Source organism: Vipera berus (assembly GCF_964194415.1).
Source record: "Vipera berus genome assembly, chromosome: 7".
Taxonomy (NCBI): Eukaryota; Metazoa; Chordata; class Lepidosauria; order Squamata; family Viperidae; genus Vipera; species Vipera berus.
The window spans coordinates 53915194-53935794 of NC_138209.1; the positions used below are offsets into that span (position 1 = coordinate 53915194).

At 40.0% G+C, this 20601-nt stretch overlaps 1 protein-coding gene across 5 annotated transcripts in view; it reads left to right on the forward strand.

The window, feature by feature from the left end:
- Positions 1-14016: 14016 nt before the first annotated feature.
- HPF1 (histone PARylation factor 1) overlaps positions 14017-20601 on the forward strand; it is a 36762-nt gene continuing 30177 nt past the window's right edge. For 3 of the 5 annotated variants that reach the window (XM_081332672.1, XM_081332674.1, XM_081332676.1), the window contains exons 1-2: positions 14054-14098; positions 15418-15556. In XM_081332672.1, coding sequence (XP_081188798.1) covers positions 14094-14098; positions 15418-15556 — 144 coding nt within the window. In that variant the 5' untranslated portion in view covers positions 14054-14093. Of the gene's footprint in view, positions 14570-15417; positions 15557-20601 lie in introns of all 5 variants that reach the window. The other 2 variants (XM_081332673.1, XM_081332675.1) reach the window with 2 other exon arrangements.

The following is a 20601-nucleotide window of genomic DNA, read 5'->3' on the forward strand; positions in this document are numbered from 1 at the left end:
AGCAATGAGGACATCATCAAAATACGGACACACGCCAGGAATTCCCTTCAAAGTTCTCTCCATGACTTCTTAGAAAATTCCAGGAGCCACTGAAATGCCAAACTGTAAACGATTAATGTGGAAGGCTCTTTTATGTGTCACTATGGTTTGAGCGTCTGCTGATTCTTTGGTGACAGTCAGCTGCTGATACACTTGCGCCAAATCAAGCTTAGCAAAAACCCCGCTGCCTTGAACAGCTGAGAGAACCTGCCGGACCATCGGGACCGGATAAGCATTCGGATTTAAAGCTCAATTGAGGGTCGCCGCCTTGAACAGCTGAGAGAACCTGCCAGACCGTTGGGACCAGGTAAGCATGTGGATTTAAAGCTTTTTACTCTAAGTTGTATGTTAGAGACAAGATTCAAGATGTGGATATAGATATAGATAGATATCTGCAAAAGTTAACATTCCTGTTCTTATACAAGAACAAAGGGAAGGGATGAATCAATTGATAAATGATGAAGAAATTATTCTAGCAATTAAGCAATTAAAGGTGGGTAAAGTACCAGGAACAGACGGTTTGACTGCCATCTATTATAAAGAGTTACAGTCAGAAATGGTGGAACCTTTAAGAGAATTGTTTAGGACAATTCAATTGGGAGGAGAAGTGCCTCCATCGTGGAAAACAGCTTTTATTTCGCTGATTCCGAAGGAAGATCAAGATGCTACTCAAGCTAAAAACTATAGGCCAATATCGCTTTTAAATACTGATTACAAGATATTTGCAAAAATTTTAGCAAATAGATTAATGAAGGTAATGCAGCAAATGATTCATAGTGACCAAACTGGATTTATAAGTGGTAGACAAATGAAGAATAATGTGAGACATATTGTAGACTTATTGGAGTTTTTGGATAGAAATAACCAGGTTTCTGCAGCGCTGATCTTTTTGGATGCTGAAAAAGCTTTTGATCAATTGGATTGGCAATTTTTATTTAAGGCATTGGAGAAAATGGAGTTTGGGGAACATTTTTTACAATCTATTAGAGCAATATATCAGAAGCAAACAGCTCAAATAATAGTTAATGGTAGCTTGACAGAAACATGTAATATTGAAAAGGGTACAAGACGGGGTGTCCGTTGTCACCTTTGCTGTTTGTTTTAACATTGGAAATATTATTGATTAAAATACGAGACTCAAATAAAATTAAGGGAATTAAAATAAGAGATCAAGATTATAGATTGAGAGCGTTTGCGGATGACCTGGTTATTACAGTAAGTCAACCGACTTACTCAGTTGTAGAATTGATGGAGATAATAATGTCATATGGGAAAGTTTCTGGATTCAAGATAAATATGCAAAAAACTAAAATATTGTCTAAAAATATGACTATAGAACAAAAGGTTGTTTTAGAAGAGTTAACAGGATTTGAAATAGTTAAAAAGACTAAATATTTGGGGGTTTATCTCTCAGCCTCAAATGTGAAATTATATAAAAATAATTATGGATTGTTATGGTTAAAAATACAAAAAGAGCTAGATGGTTGGAAAAAATTACAACTATCTTTATTGGGAAGAATTGCAGCAGTAAATATGAATGTTTTGCCAAAAATTTTATTTTTGTTTCAAATGATACCTATACTTAAAAAGGATTAAAATTAGGACGAATGGCAGAAAGGTATTAATAAATTTGTTTGGGCAGGGAAAAAGCCATGAGTCAAATTTAAGATAATGTAAGATACACATGAAAGAGGTGGTCTTAAAATGCCTAATCTTAGACTATATTATGAGGCTGCTGCTTTATCATCAATAAGTGATTGGTTTAATTTAACACAAGGGAGATTATTAAATCTTGAGGGTTATGATTTGTTATTTGGTTGGCATGCATATTTATTGTATGATAAGAAGGTGGATAATGTATTTAAGATACATATATTAAGGTATGCTCTGTTGCGAGTATGGAAAAAATATAGACATAAGTTAAATTACAAGATACCAATTTGGGCAATACCTAAACATGCAATAGAAAATAAGGATAGAAAGGAATGTATGGCAATTAAAGCCATATAATATTTTAAAAGAAGAAAAGATGGTGCAAACTTGGTTTCAGTATGGGCAGTTACAAGCAAGATGGAAAGAAGATCAGAAAGTTGGCATTTTGATATCTGATGGAAATTTGGTAAAACAAATTAGAGATCAAGGTCAAGCACATATAAGAAGAATATATAATGCATTGATAGAAATTGACTCAGAAACGGAACTTGTTAAAGATTGTATGATAAAGTGGGCCCAGAATTTTCAGGAGGTTATAACAATGGATACTTGGGAAAAGATTTGGGTTAGAAATGTAAAATTTACACAGGCCCAAAATTTAAGAGAAAATTTTTATAAAATGTTTTATAGGTGGCATTTAGACCCTAAAAAACTAGCAAGTATGTATCCGAATTGCCAGCCCAAATGCTGGAGGTGTGGTTGTGAGGATGCAACGTATTATCACATATGGTGGACTTGTAAAAAAGTTAAAGCTTTTTGGATTAAAATTTGGTGGAATATGCAAAACATATTTAAGAAAAAGATAAGGTTTTCTCCGCAGTTGTTTTTGTTGGGTATTATTACAGATTTTACTGTTACAGATACTAAACTGATGTTGAATTTAATTATGGTAGCAAGACTTTTAGTAGCACAATATTGGAAGAAGGAAGAACTGCCTACTATAGAAGAGTGGACTTTGAAAGTTTCCAACTTGGCAGAAATGGCAAAGATTTCAGCATACTTGAAAGAACAATCGAAACAGAGATATATTGTGGAATGGAGAAGATGGATCGAATATATTCAGAATAAATATGGGACTAAAAAGTTTCATTTAGCATTTGAATAAGTAGTGGTTTTATATGATGTATTATTAGTTATTTGTTATTTGTTAGTAATATAGTTATGTTTATGGAGAGTTAAAGTGCGATAGAATTTAATGTTTTTTTGTTGTTAGCATATTTTAGCTTAAGTTTGTAAGTTAATACCCTGTATTCAGCTCTGGGAAGTCGGGGAGGGGGGAGGGGAGGGGAGGGTTGGAGGGGAGGGAGGGAGTATGTTTTTTAAAAAAATGTATTGTAAAACTTTTCAATTTAAAAAAAAAGCTCGGTTGAGGGTCGCCGCCTTGAACAGCTGAGAGAACCTGCCGGACTGTTGGGACCGGGTAAGCATGTGGATTTAAAGCTCAATTGAGGGTGGTCTTATAATCAGCGCATATTCTAATTTCCCTGTTTGCCTTTAATGGTGTCACAATAGGGGTTTCCCAGTCTCCCCCATCCACTGGCTCTAAAACTCCTTGTTCCACCAGCTTGTCTAATTCGCACTCAATCTTCTGCTTGAGAGCGAACGGAACTCTCCGAGGCTTAATGTGCACCGGTGAGACCATCGGATTTAACTTCAACTTTATGGGGGGACCCGTGTACTTCCCCAGCCTGTCATCGAACATGTCTGCAAATTCATTGCAAATGGATTCAAGACGCTTGGGCTGAATGCTATTCACTCCCAGCATCCAAATACCCAGGGCATCAAACCAATCCAACCCCACTAAACTAGTTCTCCACCCGTCAGACACCAATATGTCTAAGGGACCCTGAAAATCCTTAAATCCCACAGACACGGTGGCCATTCCCCTGAGTTTAATGGGAGCGTGTTGGAAATCTGATAGCTTTAATGATGTGGGCTTCAGAGGAACCCTCTTTCTACTCCTATCGCAAATTCCCTTAAATGTCTCATAAGAAATGATGGAGACCACAGAACCTGAGTCCAGCTCCATCACACAAGGTACCCCTTGCAGATGGACCTGAATAGTTATTTTTAGCTTGAGTAGCTGATGGACCTCCGTGTGAGACACAGTCTGTATGCACTTTCCAGGATTGGGGGGGATAAGCCGGCTTTTGTGCCGAGGGGTAACAGTACCTTCGAGTGCTGATGCCATGGATTGTAACTCGTTGAGGCTGTCCTGGCTTTGTTTCTGGCAGACGGCTACGATGGGACCCGTTTTGCCACAGGAGAGACACTTTGCTGATCTGAACCTGCAAGTCACCCACGGATGATTTCCCCCCACAGCTGGCACACTTCTGGTTTGGCGAGTTGGCTCTCTTTTGTTCCTTGCTGCGGTAACCGCCCACTGAGTCTCTGCTGGTGGGTGCATGTCTCCTGTGACCTCCGTCATTCTCTCGCCATGATGGATGTCTCCCCAATCATTGCTGTACCTCAGCCTCGCCATCCGTGTCTCTGCTTCTGCTGCTCGAGACGTGCTCATGATGGACCATCACACCTGAGCTGCCACTGGATCGGTGTGGGGCTTTGTCAGGTTCCATGGCTGCCTCGAAAGCCCTCACCTCAGCCAAAACCTCCTTCAGGGTCATCTGCAGTTTGGCCAGCAGCATCCTTCGGCACTGCTGGTCCCTCAGCCCGAACACCACCCGGTCTCTTAGTCTATCATCGAGATCTGGGAATTCACACAGGCAGGCAGCCAGTCTCAGAGCCCCAACGAAGTGCAAAGTCGACTCACCAGGCTGCTGGATGCGCTGGATGAATTGATACCTCCAGTACATCGAAGCTCTCTCTGGCATGAAATGCTCAAACAATTTTGCCTTGAGGTCATTATACGAGATGTTCTCGACCGGCATCGGTGAGCACAGACCCACAGCCGCATCATAAACGTCTTGCCCACTGAGACACAGAAGCGCCACCGCTTTCATCTTGTCTTCTGTAATCTTGTTGAGCATCAAGAACCCTTCGATCCGTCCAAGATATGCTTCCCATCGCTCGGGTTCATCAATGTTGAAACGGAATTCAGTGGTCCCGAATTTGGCCATATTGCTGGTCCTTGGATTGCTGCTTCATTAGGGATGTTCGGAAGATTTTTTTCTTCAGCACCGTGCGTTGCAGCATTAGGAGGTTTCCTGGGAAAGATTTGCCTTTCCCTCCTTCCTAGAGATCCGTGCTATTTGAAACAGCATCCCATCTTCGTCGCCAGTGTTCGATCGTGAGTTCTGGACCGCATGACCAAGATGGATGACTCAGGACAACAGGGTTCACACAGCACACTTTATTGATTCAGCACAGACTGGGAGAACAAAGGCAACTACCCTTTTATATAGCTAGCCAGGTATACATTGCACCAATCCCAATATCCGTATTTCCTGCCAGAGGATGCCCTGCCAATCCTGACAGGGCACCCTGCCACCTGGCTTATCTCTGTGTGACATCCCCTCTGTACATAACAGTTTTGCCTGGGGTGAAGTACATGGAATTTTTTTGTGTCTGGTGTAAATGCAAGCAAGGGTAAAGAAGGCTAGTTTCTTAGTAATTAGAAGGACAATAGAAGGTGTTAAAAGAATGGAAATAATCAGATGGAAGAGAGTGAGAGAGAGAGCAAGAAAGGAGCTGTGTGAAGTTTTATGTCTGGCCAGGATGAAAGGCAAGATCTCTGATTTGCTATTTTGTGTGAGAAAGTTTAGTAAAAAGCTATGTAATTTTTGAGGTTCCTATAGTTTGGAAGGTGACAAGAGAGGGGAAAACGCCTCTCCAAGGAAAAAAAAATTGTCCCCCTAACAGCTTTTGAAATCAGGCAATTTAGGAAAGAATTGCCCAAACTAATAGAAGATCCTACTGAAGTAGGAAAACAGATTAGAAATGTTTTTAGGACCAATGGAATATTCATGGGGAGAAATGCAACCCATTTTAACATGTTTACACCAGAGGAGAATGGGATGATTAGGTGAGTAGCTAGGAAACAGTGTAAGAAAAAGTTTTCACAAAAAAATGAACAGGCTGAAATCCCTGTTGCAGATCCAAAGTGGAAGGTAACAGAGTGCAGAGAGGAATGCTATGGCTGAGTATAGGGGATAAAAAGTGTTTAAATATGCAGTGCCTCTGAGTCTTAACATTCAGAAGCCACTGTGATAAGAACAAGGAAAGGAGGAAGCATGACTGAATGGCTAGACAAATTTAAAAAGCCAACTTCAAAAATATGGAAATTTGGATCCTGGTAATTCAGGACATCAAATGATTTTGAAATATCAATTTGTATGGAAAGCATAGGAAGATATTAGGGTAAAAATGCAGAAATTAGACACATGGAAAACTAAAACAATAGAAGATTTATTACCGGTAAGAGAGGCACAAAAAGTATATAGAAAAAGAGAAGAGGAGAGAAATAAACGTGAGATAAGATAAAAATGATGGCTCAATTGGTGCAAACAGGCCAACAAAGAGGATAGGGAGGAGAAATCAGGAAATCAGTAAGGGGTCTTGGGAGAGCTCTAGGCTGGGGGTGAGGACAGTATTTGGCACCAGGGGATATAAACCCCTAAGGAAAAGAATGTCCCCAGTCCCTAAATAAATAAATAAATAAATGTGCTGTTTTTAAAGAGGAAGGATACTTGGAAAATGAGTGCCCTAAGAGGAAGGAGGGGAAAGAACTAGCAAATTTGGTGAATTTTGAGGATTAGGGGTATCAGGGGACTAATCTGTTATCTGGTCCAGCTTTTTAGGAACCCCTGATAAACCTTAAAGGTTGGACCCCTGGAGGAGGAGGAGGAAAGTGTGACCTTGGTGGATTCCGGAGCCACCAGATTTACCCTGTCGATCAGAAGGTCGGCAGTTTGGCGGGTCGAATCCCGAGTGCCGCGTAACAGAGTGAGCGCCTGTTACTCGTCCCAGCTTCTGCCAACCTAGCAGTTCGAAAGCACGTAAAAATGCAAGTAGAAAAATAGGGACCACTACGGTGGGAAGGTAACAGCGTTCCGTGCGCCTTTGGCGTCTAGTCATGCCGGCCACATGACCACGGAGACGTCCTCGGACAAGCGCTGGCTCTTCGGCTTTGAAACGGAGATGAGCACCGGCCCCTAGAGTCGGAAACGACTAGCACGCATGTGCGGGGGAAACTTTACCTTTACCTTTATATACCTCCACGAATGCAAATTGGGAAAGGGAAGATTAAGGATCAGGGAATTGGGACATGTAGTAGAAGCAACAATATTTAAATCTGTGATGGTCCAGACAGTAGCAAAAGGACCTGAACTATGGTGCAACTTTGTATTGGTAAAAGGGAACTGCAATTTGGCCAGGAGGTACTTAATTGGTAAATTGGGGGTTGTTATTATGGGGAATAAAAGAGAAATAATTGTAAATATTATGACCTTGAGCGAGGAAGCTCAAGGAAATGTTCTACTTATATGGGCCCAAGAGGGCAATAGAGGAGGTGTACACATGGACCCTTTAAAGGTGACTTTAAAGAACCCTGGTGAAGTAATTCACCAGAAACAGTATATAACATTACATTGGAAGGAAGAATGGGTTTAAAGCCCATGGTGGAAGGACTATTGAAGGGGGGTGAAATTTTTGAACAATCCTTTTAAACATTTTTAGTTTGTTACTTTTTTTTAACCCAAAAATTTCTGCCTTGGAAAAGTAAAGAGATGCAGAAAAAAGAAAGGAAAAAAAAAGGGGGGGGGAGGCAGTTTCTTCTGCATATTTGGGTTTTTGTTTGTTTTAAAGAACAGAAATTGGCTAAAATTTCCTGACTGTAAGGATAATTAATCAGAGGGATAATTATCTCCAGAAACTGTGGATGCTTCATTATTGGAGGTTTTTGGGAGGAGGTTAGAAATTGATAGGGTCTGAAATGGATAGAGTTTCTTGTTTCAGTAAGGGGTTGGACTAGGAGACCTCTAATGTCCCATCCAACTCTGATATTCTGTTTTTGTATATGTGGCATGCTTCAGTGATTTTCCTTTGCATTTTAGTTTGGATTTATCCTCAATAATATATTTGAAGGTATTCTTGTCAAAGGAACAATCATATGATGTTTTATTTAACATCTGATAAATATGTGTCTTTGGGACTCCTTGCTACTGCAAAAGAGATGATTAATTACTGCATACTGTATGTGTTCGATTTGTTTTCCTTTTCCTTGGAGCCAAGGAGGGGAAGGGAAAACTTTAGAGAAAACCAATTTGGTTTCAGGGTTATAGCCACAAGCTGCAAGGCTGGATTTGAGTTCAAATCCTGCTTTGGCCATGAGGGATGGCTGAGTGTTTTGGGCTGATTTATTTTTGTTCATCCCTAGGAGGGAGGTTTTGGCAAGCCACTTCTGTAAATGTTATGGCAATTTTCCTCCTGAGGGCTGTTTCAGGTTCCCTGAAAGCAAAAGTTTTGTATAAATTTTTACTCTGTCTGGTTTGGTGAGTGGGGGAAGGGGGAGACAATCTTTTGTCTTCTTAGCTATCCTGTTGTTCTTTGATGTGCTGCCACAAGAGTGATTTGAATATTATCTGAGACAAAAGGCATTCCAGAAATGTTGGCCCAATACTGATCGGTGAACCTATGTGCTTTACCTTTTATCCTGAATGTGTTATTTACAATAAGTTTATTGAGTTATATTTTTGTAACATGGTATCTAATCAGGGTGAAAGGGGGAGGAGAAAGAAAAAAATGTGACAATTTTTGATAGAGCTTCCATGGACAAATATAGTCTATCTGTAAAGGTAAAGGTAAAGGTTCCCCGCACATGCGTGCTAGTCATTTCCAACTCTAGGGGCTGGTGCTCATCTCCGTTTCAAAGCCAAAGAGCCAGCGCTTGTCCGAGGACGTCTCCGTGGTCATGTGGCCGGCATGACTAGATGCCAAAGGCGCACGGAACACTGTTACCTTCCCACCGTAGTGGTCCCTATTTTTCTACTTGCATTTTTACGTGCTTTCGAACTGCTAGGTTGGCAGAAGCTGGGACGAGTAACAGGCACTCACTCTGTTATGCGGCACTCGGGATTCGACCCGCCAAACTGCCAACCATCTGATCGACAAGCTCAGCATCCTAACCCACTGAACCACCGAGTCCCTATCTGACACAGGACAAATAGTTTTCCCTTTTTCTCTTTCCTCCACTTTTAAGCTGTGGAAGCAAATACATTCTTATGTAGCTTCCCAGTTTTGTAAGATCTTATTCTGGGAATTATCAAGAAATGGGAAAGCAACTTTTTGGCAGAAGAAATGATTGAGGGTGTTTAGCAAATAAAGTTCAATTGGTATGAAAGGAAGTAAAATATCTAGGATATATTATAGTTGAAGGGGAAAGGAAAATAGATAGTAAAAGGATTGAGGCTATAGTAGATTTATAATTATCAAACAATAAAAATGGCATTAAGTGAATTCTGTGGTTATCACAAGATACTGCAAGAAAGTTGATCCAATAACTATATGGGGGGAGTTCATTGGGGAATTAAAAAAATAGGTAGAAATATATTTGAAATTCTATGCTACCCTTGGAATTTATGGGATAGCTCAAAGGGCTACAGAGAGATTTTTGATATGTAATAAAGGGTTAAGGCTCCCAAAGGAGGGAGACCAATAGCTTATGTAGAACAAGTACTGGGATCTCTGTTTTCTCTTTGACAGGAAGGCTTGGTGGCACAAACAGCTCCTTTGGAATTTCCAGTCCATAAGATCCAGCTGGGACAGTGGGTGCTGATTCGTAAATGGAAGGAGGAACTTCTACAGCCAGAGGGAAGTTCCTTATATTGAATCTGCTGTCCGGAGGGCTGAGAAGGGTTGGACTTACTATGCATGAGCAAAGGTGGTGACTGGACCTGAAAGAGGCTGGATGGTCATTCCAGGACAAGGACTGAAAGCCACACTTAAAAGGACTTGAATTGATAGTGGACCAGAACCCCTACCTGTTTTAAACATCTCTATTAGAATTCCAGGTGATCCCAGACAAAGAACAAAGGTGTTGGTGATGATTATGAGAGAAGTAAAAGTGATTTGTTACAAATAAAACCAATAACTGAGACAGAAGTCACACCATTAGAAACTGAAAATGTAGAATTGTAAATTGTAAAAATGTATATTTTTGTTATTGTCAATGTGATTGCTATTGCTGTTATTGCTGTTGTGATTGTGGATCAATTTGTGGGTGTGAAATACTGTGAAATAATCATGAGGGGTGGATTCTAATTCTAATATTTCTGAAGACAACACACCAGAGCAGCCTGGGAAATAAAGGTAAAAATTGTTTGTGGGATTTAAAGGTAGATGACAATCATGAAGCAGTAATGGATATTGCAAAAGGAATCAGGAAAGTGACTAAAGCTCCTGAGCAAAAGTATGAAAATATGTGGAGTGATTGGGGTTGAACTGTAGACAGATATTGTATTTGCACATTCCAAAGCAATCTTTGGATTGAATCCTAAATACTAAGTATCCCAGTAATCAGAAATAATATAAAAAGTGTGGAACCATGGATAATGTATTGCAAGAAGCACAAGAGCTTATCTATTCTTTATGTGACACAGATGTAAAGATGACAATAATAATGGATCTAAGAAATATTTTATATATGATTTTTTTGGCATTAAAACTCTTAAATTAAGCTCTCTGTATTTTTAATCCTGAAAGAAATATGTTGCCCAATTAATTTTCTATTCTTTATTTAATTCTATTTCTGATCTATCAAACAGTCCATTAATCAAAGAAACAATGTTTTTATAGACACATAAATGTCACAGGTTTGTTACACAAACTGCTTCAGAGAATTTTAAAGACCAGAAACTTTTTTTAAAAAAATGTTGCCAGACAATGCCAAACAAATTTCAAACAATCTTTACTGCCTGAGAAGACCATATGATACCCAAGGAGTTTCTGTTTTGGAAATATTAACCTACAGTACAAGTTTAAGCTATTTAAGTCCTAGTATCATTAATAAGGATCGTGTGGCTGATAACACAGGTCCATGCTAACAAAAGCTTATTTCCCAGAGATTTAATCAGAGAAGGATTCTTTATGGGGTATTGAAACTGTGAGCCACAAAGCCTTGTTCAGATGTGAGAATACTTCAGGAGATTGAAATTGGGGGTAGGTGCATAGCTTGTTCAAAAATATTTTGATTGCACTTAGCATAGCGGAAGTTTTTAGTTTTTGTGCAACTAAGTAAAAAAATGTGAATTCTCCTCCCCCCTCCACAAAAAGTAGATCATTGCCAGAACTCAGTCCCCCTGCCTAGACTAATCCCAAGAAGCTTGGACAGGAATGATGTCCAATGAAAGAGATCTAGGGCTCTTAAGAGGATAATTCTTTTTCTGGATCACAATTTATGCTACAATTTATTTCTCCACAGGGAAAAGCAGGATTCCAAAATAACATCTTAACACCCAACAAATATATATGCTTTTAGGGTTTTGTTGAACCATGATAGTACAGTGGTCAGAGTGCAGTATTGCAGGCAAACTCAGTTCACAGCCAGGAGTTTGATCCTGACCAGCTCAAGGTTGACTACAGACCTATCAGCCTGACCTCAATACCTGGGAAGATTCTGGAAAAGATAAGCAATGAATCAGCGAACACCTAGAGGCAAAAAAGTCATTACCAAAAGCTAACATGGGTTTGTCAAAAACAGATCATGCCAGACAAATCTTATTGCACTTCATGACCAGGTGACAAAATTAGTGGATCAGAGGAATGCTGTGGATAGAATTTACTTAGACTTCAGTAAGGCATTTGATAAAGTAGACCACAACCTACTACTTGATAAGATTAGAAAAATATGAGTTAGATAGCATTACCACCAGATGGGTTCGTAGCTGGCTGACTGGCCGTACTCAGCGTGTGGTCCTCAATGGAACTAGTCCTCAATGGAACTGCATCTACATGGAGGGAAGTATGTTAGATCCCATCTTGTATTGCCACAATTGATCTCATCCTAGTAAACTTTTCCTTTTTGGACAAATTTGCATCCAAGAGTTCTTATTTCCTAAGATGTGGATTGAGGTGGGTCCTGACAGTAGACGGGATCTGCTATAAGAGTCAACCTGGAAGGGAAAACCTTACCGGGGGACTTTGCAACAAATACAATGTCTGGCGATGAAGCAAGAGAGGAGGGAAGTCCCATGGAGAGGGAGTCTTCCCCCTGAATGGATTTGGATGAGGGGATAGATGGGGAACTCATCAAATTTGCAGATGACACCAAGCTGGCAGGAATAGCCAACACTCTAGAAGATAGGCTTAAGATACAAGAGGATCTTGACAGATTTGAACATTAGGCACTATCTAACAAAATGAAATTCAATGGTGAAAAAAGTAAGGTTCTACATTTAAGCAAAAAAAACCAAACAAACCCAAATGCACAAGTATAGTACCTTGCTTAAAAGTGGTAAGTGTGAGAGGGATCTTGGAGTCCTAGTGGACAATCACTTAAATATGAGACAGAAGTGTGCTGCAGCTGCCAAAAAAGCCAACACAGTGCTAGGCTGCATTAACAGAGGCATAAAATCAAGATCACGTGAAGTGATAATACCACTTTACAATGCCTTGGTAAGGTCACACTTGGTATACTGCATCCAGTTTTGGTCACCACGATGTAAAAAAGATGTTGAGATTCTAGAAAGAGTACAGAGAAGAGCAACAAAGATGATTAGGGGACTGGAGGCTAAAACATATAAGGAATGGTTCCTGGAATTGGGTATGTCTAGTTTAATGAAGAGAAGGACGAGGGGTGACATGATAGTAGTGTTCCAATATTTCAGGGGTTGCCACAAAGAGGAGTCAAGCTATTCTCCAAAGCACCTAAGGCAAGATAAGAAGCAACAGATGGAAACTAACCAAAAAGAGAAGCAACCTAAAATTAAGGAAAAATTTCCTGATAGTTAGAACAATTAATTAATGGATCAACCTGCCTCCAGAAGCTGTGAATGCTCCAACACTGGAAGTTTTTAAGAAGACTGGATAGCCATTTGTCTGAAATGGTATAGGGTAGTGATGGCGAACCTTTTAGAGACTGAGTGCCCAAACTGCAACTCAAAACCTACTTATTTATCACAAAGTGCCAGGGCCACGTCAGCATTGTGGTGCCCTGGGGGGGGGAGGGGAGGGGGCATGCTCCACTGGGTGGGTGTGGCTGTGGTGGTCACAATAGACTGGGTGGGTGTGGCCTGGGTAGGCTGGCCACCTCGATGTTGCTCATGGCCTATGGAGGCCAGGCAGGGTTGGGAGAAATCCGGGGGTCTCTGGTAGGTGGGGCGGTGGGCAGGAGGCTCATCCTGCCGAGTGAGACAGGGGCAAGGCAGGGGTGCCATTGCCGCAGGGCAATGCAAAGCGAGGCAGGGGCCGGGGCGTCTGCTGTCTGACATCATCAGCCCCTGCACACAGAGGCCAGCAAGCACATGGAGGCCGACGGTGTCCATCAGCCGCCACAGCCTGTTGGCCCCTCAACCAGCGCACTCTGTGGCTCCGCAGCCCACTGTCAATAGCGAGCAAGCCCTCCAGCAGAAGGCATCGTAGTGGAGGGGGGAGGCACATGATGCAGACAGTCGGACTCGTCTACTTCGTCCCATCTGTTTTTGCTTGCGGTTGGGGAGCAGGTCGCTGCTGGTCATCTCGGCTCCCTCACAGATCTTGCCCTTGGCCCATCCGTGGAGCATGTTCCCTTGCGCACCCAATGCATCTGGGCCCCGCCTCGGGCCAGCACCTCGCACAGGTCCATTAGGTTGTCGCCGCCGCCCGGAGCACCTGACCTGCCCAGCATAAAGGAGGCAAAGCGGCCAACTAGCAAACTCGAATAGAGGTGGTAGAGCATACTCACGCCTAGCAAGCCAAAGGACACCCCGAGCGGGGAAAGCCGGATCCACATTTGGTATACAATTAAGTTTTGTATACCAAAACGCTTGGAATTCTATCATTGATTATTTAAAATAAATTTACAGATGTCTGGTTATAAAGTAGTAAACTGCATTCACATGGAGGTGCATACATACACTTTTCTCCATATCAGAAATTCTGCTACGATAACAGCCACAGACTCTTTTATTCATCAGACCTGCATCTTTAAAGGGAAGGGAAGCCGCTTTTATCTCCGTAATCTCAAAACAGAGACGACTCGAGATGAGGTCGGCTGAACTCCTTTCTTGGGAAAAAGTGCCGACAGCAATTCCCCCGCCCTGAATGCAGAGGCGCTCTTTCCCACGAAGCCGGGCAATAACACAGGAGACTCCGCTCTCCGTTTTCCACTCCGCTGTGACATTATTTAGTTCCGCTTCCGTGAGAAAGAGCGAGAAGCGCGAATTGGAACGGATCATCGCTTCGTTTTAATGTTGTAAGGAGGCTTGGGGGGGGGGGTTGTGTGTGTGTGTGTGGGTGTAAATTAGTTTCCTGGCTGTTTATTTTTAATTGGTCTGTTTTTCACTTGTTTCTAACAGTTGCCGCCTGTTTTGTTCCCTGCCTCTTCCGCTGTTTTTTTCCTCGTTCTATTTTTTTTTTCCTTTTTATAAGCTGCTGTTTTTCTCCTCTCCCCCCCTCTGTAAAATAGTGTAGAGTTGGTAGGTGTTTTGTGTGTTGTAATAAAAATGTAAGGAAACTTGGGTTAAGAAGTACTCGATTCTATATATGTTTTGCCTTCCTTCAGACTACCCTGTGTATCCTACCGATTCCCTCTGTCCTCCCCTCCTTTCTTTTTTATTGCCCCAGTTTCCTCGATTCCTCCGGAGGTGCTTTAAAGATGAACACACGCATGACTATATGCGCACACATCTGTGACTACAGTCTAGTCTTCAGGTGAACCTTTAAGGTACCACAGAGTTTTCAAATGAGCTTGCTACAACAGGCTTAACACAGCTCCTCTTTAGAGCTACTTCCACTCCATTGGATTTGAGCTCTTTTCTTTCCTCTTGTCTCTATTAGCACTGTTGGTCAGAAGGTCAGAACAGCAGCTCTCAACAGAGTTTGCTCGCATTCTCAATTTTTTGTGGTACAAACCAATTTTGCCTTTCTCACTGTTGAGGTTTATGACTGATACAATAAAGTATTTGCTTTATAGAAATTTATATTTGCTTTGATAGAAATTCTACAGAGTTCAGGGGAGCTTACTTTGAAAAGTACAAAAGTGTAATTTACTTTAAAGATATTCTCGGCATAGTCAGCTTACTATTTATTATTTTGCCTATTTAAAACACGTTTGCTAAATCTGACTCATTCCAGATATGTTAACTAAAAGCTATCTAATCATTATGATTATGCTGTCTCAGGATAGTGAGAGTTGGAATTAATTTATCTGAAGGAATCAAAATAGAAAATGCTCCATATAATTTTTTTGAACCTAGCAATGCAAATATTTAGCATATTATTATAATAGAAGCATTGGTTTAATGCGGTTTTCCTATACAAGATATGAGGCCTATTCCTCAGCAAGAACATGTCTAAAATCACAACATATCACTATGTTTTCTGGAAGCTTCCATTCAGTTCAGTATTACTTGCTTAAAATTAAACATCAAATTATGAACTTAACAGTTTATGACCAATACTACAATATTGCTCCTTTATTAGTTTTTGTACCAAAATCTTTAACCTTTACTAGCTACCTAAATTGCAGTATGCATGCTTTGTCTTACCCTCTTCTATTCTTGATTGACTTAGAAACTTTTGTGCAATGCCATCACAAGGAGAACATGGAAACTGTTACAATCGCAAAAGACAGAATATAGCAATGGCCACAGCAGGTACCAGAATGGCTGGAGGTAGGAAGCAGAGATGTCATGCAGAAGCACAAAAGCAGGTATCAGTAATATCTCCCCATCTCCATTCCAACACTATCCAAGATCTGGAGGTTTTGTGTCTTTCAACTATTGGGACAGACAAGAGTTCAAAACACCATTCTAGTATCTGTCAGAATCCATTTATATCACATTTCATAAATGCATAGGTAGAATATTGTGCTTATTCTGGGGATTCTGCCATCTCTCCGAGGGGGGGGAGAGGATGGTTACTCAGATTGCAATAGGCTGTCTTCAAACACCAGGGAAGCTTTTGATTTGGGGGGGACGGGGAGAGAGAGATCTGGATCGCATCTCCATTTACAACTGAAAAGGAAGAAGCAATAACAATAAACACAAGGAGAGTTCCCTTTCCCACAAAAGGGCCTGACACCTAAGTAAATGATGGGAGCCTGACCAAATGGATGAGGGGAGGGGGTTGGAATGGGAATTCTTTTTTTATTGAAAAGTTTTTCAATACATTTTATCTTTAAAAATCCCTCCCCCCCCACCCAACCCTTCCTAGCCCTCCCTAACCCTCCACCCTCCCCTTCCCCCCTCCCCCATCCCCGACTTCCCAGAGCTAAATACAAGGTATAAAAGTAAAAACAATCATAAACAACCATATGCTAACAACAATAAGCTATTAAGTCTATCGCACTCTAGCTCATGTAAAATGACTACAAGCAATACTAATATCACATCAAAACTTATGCAAATGCTAAATGAAACTTTTTGGTCCCATATTTATTCTGGATGTAATCAATCCACTTTTTCCACTCCATAATATAACGTTGTTGCGAATGGTCTTTCAAATAAGCCGATATCTTTGCCATTTCCGACAGGTCAGAAACTTTTAAAGTCCATTCTTCTATAGTCGGCAGTTCCTCCTTCTTCCAATATTGACCTACTAAAAGTCTTGCTGCCGCAATTAAGTTCAACATCAACTTAGTGTCCACAACAGTAGTATCCATAATTATACCCAATAAAAACAATTGCGGACAAAACTTTATCCTTTGCTTAAATATCTTCTGCATATTCCACCAGATTTTAATCCAAAAAGCTTTAACCTTTTTACAGGTCCACCATATATGAAAGTACGTTGCGTCTTCGCCACCACACCTCCAATATTTAGGTTGATAGTTCGGATACATACTTGCGAGCTTTTTAGGATCTAAATGCCACCAATAAAACATTTTATAAAAGTTCTCTCTTAAATTTTGGGCTTGCGTAAATTTTACGTTCCTCACCCAGATCTTTTCCCAAGTGTCCATTGTAATAACTTCTTGAATATTCTGAGCCTACTTTATCATACAATCTTTAACAAGTTCTGTTTCTGAGTCAATTTCTATCAATGCAAGATATATCCGTTTGATATGTACTGGACCCTGGTTTCTAATTTGCTTTACCAGATTTTCATCAGTCATTGAAAAACCAATTTTCTGATCTTCTTTCCACCTGGCCCGTAATTGACCATATTGAAACCAGGTTTGAACAATCTTCTCTTCTCGTAGAAAATTATACGGCTTCAAACACCAGACGTTCCTCTCCAAACTTAGGATTTCCTTGTATGTAGTCACATCATGTTTAAACCCAACATTTATATTTTCTATTGCGTGTTTCGGTATTGCCCATAAAGGTATCTTGTAATTTAACTTATGTCTATACTTTTTCCAAACTCTCAACAAAGCATGTCTGAAAATATGCACCTTAAACACATTATCTACCTTCTTATCATACAATAAATATGCATGCCAGCCAAATAACAAGTCGTGGCCTTCAAGATTTAATAATCTCCCTTGTGTTAAATTAATCCAATCACTTATCGCTGACAAAGCAGCAGTTTCATAGTATAATTTAAAGTTGGGCATTTTGAGACCACCTCTTTCACGCGTGTCCTGCATAATCTTAAATTTAACTCGTGGCCTTTTCCCTGCCCATACAAATTTATTGATACCCTTTTGCCATTCCTCCAAATTTGAATCCTTTTTAAGAATAGGTATCATTTGAAATAAGAATAAAAATTTAGGCAAAACATTCATTTTCACTGCTGCAATTCTTCCCAATAGAGACAATTGTAATTTTTTCCAGCTTTCCAATTCTTTTTGAATTTTTCCCCATAATTTTTCATAATTATTTTTATATAACTTTGCATTTGAGGGTGACAAATACACCCCCAAATATTTAACCCTTTTAACAATCTCAAATCCAGTTAACCCTTCTAGAAGGACCTTTTGCGATGCTGTCATATTTTTAGCCAATATTTTAGTTTTTTGTATATTAACCTTGAATCCAGAAACCTTCCCATATTGCATTATTATCTCCATCAGGTCCACAACAGAATTTTTTGGCTGAGTCACCGTAACAACCAGATCGTCTGCAAACGCCCTCAATCTATAATCCTGATCTCTAATTTGAATTCCCTTAATTTTTTCCGAATTCCGTATTTTAATCAATAATATCTCCAATGTTAAAACAAATAATAAAGGTGATAACGGACACCCTTGTCTTGTGCCCTTTTCAATATTACATACTTCAGTCAAACTATTATTTACTATTATTCGGGCTGTTTGTTTTTGATATAATGCCCTAATTGATTGTAAGAATTTATCCCCAAAATTCATTTTATCTAATACTTTCATCAAAAATTGCCAATCCAATTGATCAAAGGCTTTTTCGGCGTCCAAAAAGATCAGTGCTGCAGGGATCTGGTTGTTCCTTTCCAAAAATTCCAACAAATCTACTATATGCCTCACATTGTTTTCATTTGTCTGCCACTAATAAACCCAGTTTGGTCACCATGAATTATCTGTTGCAAAACCCTCATCAATCTGTTAGCTAAAACCTTAGCAAATATCTTGTAGTCCGTATTCAAAAGTGATATTGGTCTGTAATTTCTTACTTGAGTGACATCCTGATCTTCCTTCGGAATTAGAGAAATAAAAGCAGTTCTCCAAGACGGAGGCACCCCTCCTCCCCTTTGAATTGTCTGAAACAATTCCCTTAATGGCTTTATCATCTCCAATTGTAAATTTTTATATTACACCGCCGTCAGTCCATCTGTGCCTGGCGCTTTATCCACCTTCAATTGTTTAATTGCTAAAAGAATTTCTTCTTCTGTTATGAATTGATTAATCTCTTCCTTTTCTTCTTGTGTAAGAACCGGGATGTTGGCATTCCTCAAATATACATCAATATCTGCTCCATTAATCTTATCTTTAGCATATAATTTAGAATAAAAGTCCACAAAAGCTTCCTTAATAAGATCCTGTTGATACACAACCTTACCCTTATGTTCTATTTTATCTATATTAGAAGCCTTTTGCTTCTTCCTTAACATGTAAGCTAACCATCTGCCTGGTTTATTGGCATTGCAAAAAGTATTATGCCTAGCAAACCGTAAATTAGTTGCCACCTGATCAGCCATCAACTTGTCAAACTGTCCTCTTAACAAATTAATAACCTCTTTGATCTTCACATCCGATGGATTCAAAATTAGGGCCTTTTCTTTTTCCCTAATTTCATTCTCTAATTCTTTCCTCCTAAATTCCAAGTTACGTCTGTATTTGTTGTTCATATATATTAACACCCCTCTCATATAAGCTTTGCTAGCATCCCAAACCATGTCCATAGAGGTACCCTTGTTCATGTTAGTTTCAAAAAAGTCCTTCATCTGTTTTTTACATTCTTCCACATTTCCCTGGTTTCTAAACAGGTTCTCATTTAGACGCCAAGAGCGCCTATCTCTATTATCCTTGTCAATCTCTAACCAGACTGGACTGTGATCAGACATAGTTCTTGGACAAATCTTTATCTTCTTGATCCTGGAAAAAAAATCATTAGTCGTTAATATAAAGTCAATCCTGGAAAAAGATTGATGTCTATCAGAAAAAAAGGTATAATCCTTTTCTTGTGAATATCTTTCTCTCCAAATGTCTCGCAACTCCAAATCATCCTTCATCTCGAAAAAAGATTTAGGCAATCTAGCGTGGCTTGGAGTACGCCTAAAAGAACTACACTTGTCCAGTTGTACATCCAAGACACCGTTCCAATCTCCCATAAAAATAAAAGATTTATAATCCAACTGAGTGATCTTACTGTGTAATGAACTATAAAAATCAGCTTGTTGTTGATTAGGAGCATACAGTCCAACCAAAAGCGTTTTTTTGCCTTCTATTAACAAATCTATTATAACATATCTTCCTTGTTTGTCTGCTTCTATTAACACCGCTGTCATAGTATTCTTGACATAGATAACCACTCCATTCTTCTGATTCATTGCAGAAGCAATAAATTGTGTAGCCAATCTAGAGTTCAATAGGTACTTTTGGTCCATAGCCCTAATATGTGTTTCTTGCAAGCAAATAACATCAGTCTTAAATTGTTTTAAGTATTGAAAAATTTTCTTTCTCTTCTGTGGTGAGTTTAAGCCATTAACATTCCAGGTTAGAAACTTAATCGCCATCCTTAGCGACCCGAAGCTTTTGGAACACGTCTGTCAGGAGTCCCTTAACTTCCTTAGGCCGCGCCCCTCCCACAGCTTCGCTATAGGTACGCTTTGAAGGTTCCATAACTTTCTGTTGATCCTCCTCTTGCTCTCGTCTCGCTCGTCTCAAGGCAGCACGCGTCATCCTCTGATCTCTGGCATCTTCCGATGAAGCTGTAATTTGATCCACTCCAGTAGTTTTCTCATCTGCCTGCGTTATTCCTGCAGCATCTTGAGGCTTTCCCTCGCCATTCTTCTTTGTAGATTCCAAGAGTGGTAAAGGGGTTGCTTTTAAAACATTGCTGTAAAAATCACGTGCCTGCATCACTGTGACAAGACGATGTCTCGTACCTTCATGCATCACCACCATACCCACTGGTATCTCCCATCTAAACTTGATATCACGTCTCTTAAGTTCCTGTGCCAGAAAAGCAAAATCTTTCCTTCTCCTTAAAATTCTTGGAGGGATCTCTTTTAGAACCAAAACTTCTTGTTCAGCAACCACAAGCTTAGTATCATAAGAAACTTGGATAACTTCATTCCTAATTCCTCTCTTTGTGAAGTAAACAACCACATCTCTAG